Source organism: Necator americanus, chromosome II, assembly GCF_031761385.1.
Source record: "Necator americanus strain Aroian chromosome II, whole genome shotgun sequence".
In the NCBI taxonomy this organism is placed as follows: Eukaryota; Metazoa; Nematoda; class Chromadorea; order Rhabditida; family Ancylostomatidae; genus Necator; species Necator americanus.
The window spans coordinates 21,127,716-21,133,715 of NC_087372.1; the positions used below are offsets into that span (position 1 = coordinate 21,127,716).

General features: G+C 42.5%; 1 protein-coding gene across 1 annotated transcript; it reads left to right on the forward strand.

Moving 5' to 3' along the window:
- Positions 1-3,743: 3,743 nt before the first annotated feature.
- RB195_018824 (uncharacterized protein) lies at positions 3,744-5,063 on the forward strand (the record flags this gene model as incomplete). Its single annotated transcript, XM_064186423.1, has 4 exons — positions 3,744-3,839; positions 4,481-4,658; positions 4,703-4,776; positions 4,971-5,063. 4 exons carry the CDS (start codon positions 3,744-3,746, stop codon positions 5,061-5,063), a joined length of 441 nt encoding a protein of 146 aa, XP_064042304.1.
- Between the last annotated feature and the right edge of the window lie 937 nt (positions 5,064-6,000).

The window sequence follows — 6,000 nt, forward strand, 5'->3', positions numbered from 1 at the left end:
CCAACGGAATCAACCACCTCTCCATAATTTACTATCCCGTGTACAAATACTCCACCTGAAATCCGTGCCACCTCAGTGGAGTGATGCCTTTAATGACAAGCGCTCTGCTCTGTCGAAGTTTCAGTCTTGAGAGATTATTAGCAATCCTGTAGCGAATGCAAAACGTGAGTGTAATTCGGGCTAGTAGCAATGGGCTAATAGCAGCGTTGATGTGAATACCTAGAAGATTCAGAACATATAGATGAGAAAGAACCCGGAGATGGCAACTACGAAACAACAACAAATGAGATGAGTCTGTTGAAGTTGGGATGTGTGTCTTCTAATGAGAAAGAAAAAGAACTGTCATGGAGTTATTCTGTTAACTACTAGTGCCAAATTGACTACAGATCTCTGTCAACTTCCTTCCTGAATATAAGTCATAAACGAATTCATTTGTTGGCGTTTTTTGAATGAACTGTATTATCGTTGCACTTGTCATATCCACATTGAAATGTAAATAGTGAAATAACAAGTTGGAAGAAATTCATAGCACAACTTTGAGTGGTTTCTTTTTAGATAAGGGTATGAAATGTCTCTGTTTGAAGTCCAAAATGCCTCAGTTTACGGAAGAACTGAGAGCTTCAAACTTTGTTTTGTATGGGAACAACACGATTCGGTCGAGCAAATACTGACGTCAGTCGATGAGAATTCTCGAGCAAGCGAAAAACAGGCCACTCCGGGGGCGTTTGCGGCCTCGAAGTAGCCTATTTTCTGTTTTTATAAACGACAAGAGGAAGCGTACACTAGCGAGAAGTCTACAATTGATGTTTCTATGTGCGTGCGTCAATGGAGCCCGTGGAAATCGGCAAAGTACTCAATTCACTGAAGGACGTTCATAGAACTCATATACCCATATACATCGACCTGCATTTGACGCCCACTCTGTTGAACGTTAACAAAGTTAACTGCTTCCTTGAACTGAAAGTGAACTTGAAATGCAATCGTTCCGAAAATATGACGGAAAAAATAGCTCTGCTGCTTAGTTCATTCTGCAAAAAAAAAAACATCGTGTGCCCTACATACTGATAAAACGCAAAAAATAAATAAGCATTATCTTCACATCTGAGATTTGCACATGTGAGGACTTATCAAGACCTCATATTTCAATCACCCGCAGATAGATCAGGACCATGGAACAATTTTGAGACAGTAGGACAACCACCTTTTCTCAGCTGTTGTAAATGTGATTTAGAATTTCAGTAGAACACTATGGATTGCACTCACAACATCAGCAACAAGAACAAAAGCATGTATTGCAATATTTCCGATTATTCACTCAACTTCATAATTGGCTTAAAATCAGTTTATTCGGATGAAACTAAAAACACCCCACATAGTATATTTTCTGATATTTGCTTTCATATCTCTAGAACTAAAGTCGATGAAATGTAACTTGATGAAAGGGATTGTTTGTAGTAACTCAATTTCTAGAATGTTTTTTCTCTGTAGAAGTCTGCGAGACGTTGAAGAAAGCCGTCAGTTGCATGGAGAAGAGGTCACCTAAGTGCAGTGCTCGAAAATCGAAAAATCAGTATCCGTTTTGGACTACCTTCTGCGGCCATGAACTCTGTGCAGGCTCACTCAACTGACAGCACCAGGCGAAAAAATGAACTGCAACGAACCGTCAGGTGGTGACCGCCATTGAAGAACGACAGTATTCTTCATCTTCGTGTGCAAACTCAGCCGGCAGAAAACTTCAAAATCCATGTTTTATTGTGCATTCCTTACCGATTCCCAAATCTTGTTATCCCACTTGTCTAGATCTTAACTTCGGAAAGAGAGAATATGAATTATTGAAGTAAGCCGATTTGTAACTGCGAAAAAATTCAACGTTTTTCTTTTCTCGAACATCGCCATGGACTGCTGCGAAATCTGACGCCAGGTTCCCAAACGCTAGCAAAAAAGGCTAATGTTTGGACTTGTCGCTCTAAGGAAAGAAAGATAAGGACTAAAGTGTTAGCACTGGAATTTCGTAAGCACCGCGTTGCTTCCAGTTTGGATACCCCTAATGTAGAAGATCCGTTCATGCAAACAAGTTCACGCCTCTTACGCAAGCTACAGTTAGCTGTGCTACTTTAATGAAATTAACACCCTTCTCAATCCCTTTAAAATCAAGCAATCAAAGCGAAAGCGAAGTCAATGTGACAAAGGTCGCAGGAAAAAAGAGAAGACAGCTAATACTACCCACCAAGGAAAAGTTACCGTGCCACTGGTAACGGAGGATCGCCTCCGGAGAGGGAGCCTTGGAAACGGCTACGACATCACAGGAACTAATTGACGGCAACCACTTGCACTAATTGGTTCCTTCTTAAAGCAACTTCCTTGCAGGTGAGCCATCTCAATGCAAAGAGCTTTTGCGAATTGTTCGTTTCACAAAGATGAGTTATTATTCCTCAATATCCAAAATGGAGGGGACGGTTGAGTGCAGCGCAGTCGGTGAGAGGTTCCGTTGTCTGCACGATCGATCGGAGGTTCGAATCCGCCCTTGTAGTCGCCAACCCATTCATGCCTCCGGGATTGATAAATTGGTACCAGACTTGTCTGGGAGGATGAAAACACTAACCTGACACATCGGCTACCCCCGCAAGTCCTTGTATAGGTCAGTTACACGTTCGTAAACCTCAAACGATTCTGGGCGCATCCCAAGCGATCTGATTAAAGGCATCACTCCACGAATCTGAGGTGGTGCAGATTTTAAGTGGAGTATTCGTATGCGGGATGGGAGACTATGGAGAGCGGGGTGATTCCGTCCATTTCTTCCTAATTGCCGTAAAAAAAAGGCCCGGAAGATGCGGCGCTGCACAAGGCTGGCGCGCTCCAATCGAACTCCCTGTGCAAGACAGTGCGCCAAAACGCCTGAAGCCGTATCTTCCTGGCCGTTTTTTACGACAATTAGGAAGAAATGGACGGAATCATCCCCCTCTCCGTAGTCTCCAATCCAGTATACGAATACTCCACCTGAAATCAGTACCACCTCAGATTCGTGGGGTGGAGCCTTTAACGCAAGACACCTTATCATTTATCCTTCATGCGAGTGGAGATTTTACTGCAAATAAGGAAGCGAGGTTTGAATCTTAGAAAATAGGAAATTAACGGCCGAAAACATTTCCATTCTTCTTGAAAACCTGCGTAACACGAACCTAACAATGCAACGATGGGTTTTCAAGTGGTCACATAAGCGTAACGTTTAAAAAGGTTGGAAAATTGTCAATCGTGATCGTTGACTTACTAGCAAGAACAGTTACTCTTCCTCAATTATGCTCAGATTTTAGTGCCCGACTGCAGATTTCGAGGTTCTATCGTTAGCTGTTTGGTGCTGTCGGCGTAAAAAGTAGACCTCCCTACGTTTGCCTAGACAGATGCAGCAATGCTTCCCATATGTATAACATTTTGAACATCGAGCTACCTTTCATCATTCAGGGGTGATAATCCATCTCGAGCGATTGCACGTATACTATACGATTGCGCTTCCTAGCTGTCCTTTACCGTACCACGCACAGTTAGGAAGTACATGCTCTGGGTAAGCACAAGCAGTATAACTTGAACAGTTAACATTATGAAATTTAGTAAAACCCTGCAAATGTTCCGCAAAACACCGAAGCTTATAACCGTATAGGTCGGGTGCGTAGAAAGAGCGTGGAATCAGTGATAACGACTCCGTTCCTTCACCCGGAGCTGGTGGACACAATCGAGTGAGAAGCCTGATGCCAGTCAGCATCGACAAGCAGTTCAAGCGAGACGTCAAGTCTCAGAAGATATGCGGCTCAGAAGATAATGAATGGAAAGAACTTTCTCTGAAGGTTGGGAGAGCTAAGTTAAAGGACGACACAGATCGGTGGAGATGCGAGCAACCAAGTTAAAGGCATCACCCCACGAATCTGAGGTGGTGCAGATTTCAGATGGAGTATTCGTATACAGGATGGGAAACTACGGAGAGGGGGGTGATTCCGTCCATTTCTTCCTAATTGCCGTAAAAAACGGCCCGGAAGATCCGGCTTCATTCGTGTTGGCGCACCATTTTGTACAAGAGGTTCGATTGGAGCGCGCCAGTCTTGTGCGGCGCCGCATCTTCCGGGCCGTTTTCTACGGCAATTAGGAAGAAATGGACGAGATCGCCCCCCTCTCCATAGTCTTCCATCCCGTATACGAATACTCCACTTGAAATCTGCACCACCTCAGATTCGTGGGGTGATGCCTTTAAATAAGTGTGTCATATCTCAGGATTTTATTTCACTCAAAATCAAAACAGTTGTTGCTAACGGGTTGTCTGTTCTTCACAAATGTTAGCGCTAACGCAGGTGCTTGCAGTACTCTAACAAACCGAAAAGGGAAAATTAAAGAATAAGCTGCTTGGCGTTGGTCCTACAAATGCGTTCCGTTCTATAATAGTTCAGAATCGTTTGAGGTTTTTATGTGCAACTTTTATTTCAACTACATTTAGCTTTTATTTCTATGCAGCCCATACAATGACCTGCGTAGACCTGCCGATGCAACAAGCCAAGGCATATCTGGCGCCAATTTATCAATGAAACGTTTGGATGCCTACGGCAGTTTCGAAACCTCAACCGTAGAGGAGCTATGGAACCTCGTAGCATCGAAGCTAGCAGCCACAACTAGAGGTGTTCATGAAACCAATGAGTGAAGTATTCACCTTTTCTTTTAGATATGTGCTTAATCGGAGTGACGCGAATATTGTTAATCACACCGATGAAGATTTGCATTCTTAAATCACATCAGGTAAGCGGACCAAAGTCGTCGGAGTCGCCAGTGTTGGAATGTTCACATTTTCTGGCGCGAGAATCAGTCTAACATAGTTAGTTACATAGTTTTTCTTTTTCTTACATCATTCAAACTTATTTTATTGTCCTCTGAAGTAACTGTACCAGGTCCGCTGCTTTCTGATTCCAAATGTGCTGCCGTTTTCGTTCCAGAGAACAGAAGGAAGTGAGGCTGGTTTAAGGGCATCGGAAACTGTTGGGGCGAGTCCAAAAGCACCAGAAAGTCGTGCTCTTGCTTTGGAGTAAATAAATAGAATAGATAACTTAGGTGGATAAGAAAACTCGGTATAACAGTTGAGCTGTTGGTTTTCTACTACGTGCAGCACACATATGACACATCCAATTCTCGCCAATCAAGGTCTGCCAAAACTTTGAAAACAACTTTTTTTTTGAAGTCAATGCGCAGCTTTCAGTGCCATCTTTCTGAATAAGGCTCCACATTCCATGACGTTCATCGTAGGTGAATGCACTGTGTCCGCTTATCTTTAACGATTGCTACTATATTTCGGTATCTCAAACTTGGCCTAAATAATTCCCTTTTATTGCCTTAGACATGACTATTTACGGTTCATTGCGCCGCTGCAAGCTCAGCCGCTTTACGAAACTGCACCGCGCTTCATGTCAATACATAGTAGAGTGATTAAAGATGGCATGGCTGGAAAGAGATATAATGCAACTTTGTACTGTACTATCGAAGTAGGGAGGCGTACAGATGCACGAAAAGTTAAGTAAAAAAGTAAAAGAAATAGCTGTAAAGAAGAATTGTGGAGGTTAAGATATGAGTGGTGGCAAATGCTGGCGTATAAGAATGATAGGAATTAAAGAAGAAAAAGATGTTTTAGGATAATGAAATTTCCTTGCTCTTGTTTTTTTTTTTGCCATGGCGAAGCTCTCTGTAGCTCTTCTTTACATATCATAGGTGTAGTTTTGACCGTTCTTGAATTGTCATTGTTTATCAATTTCAATAAATTTGTAAGTGGTTCTATAGAAGGAGTCAGTGGGCCACGATTCTTTTTTGGCTCTCATAGATTCCCAGGAAACATTTCCACAGTAAGACTAGGTAATGGGGTAACATCATTCTTGTTTTTTTCGTGATTACGCTCTTAATTGTAATGAAAGTGGAAGTAAATAAGTGATACAATTACGCACAAATTAGGCGCGCGATAAATTTGTTTCGGTAGTG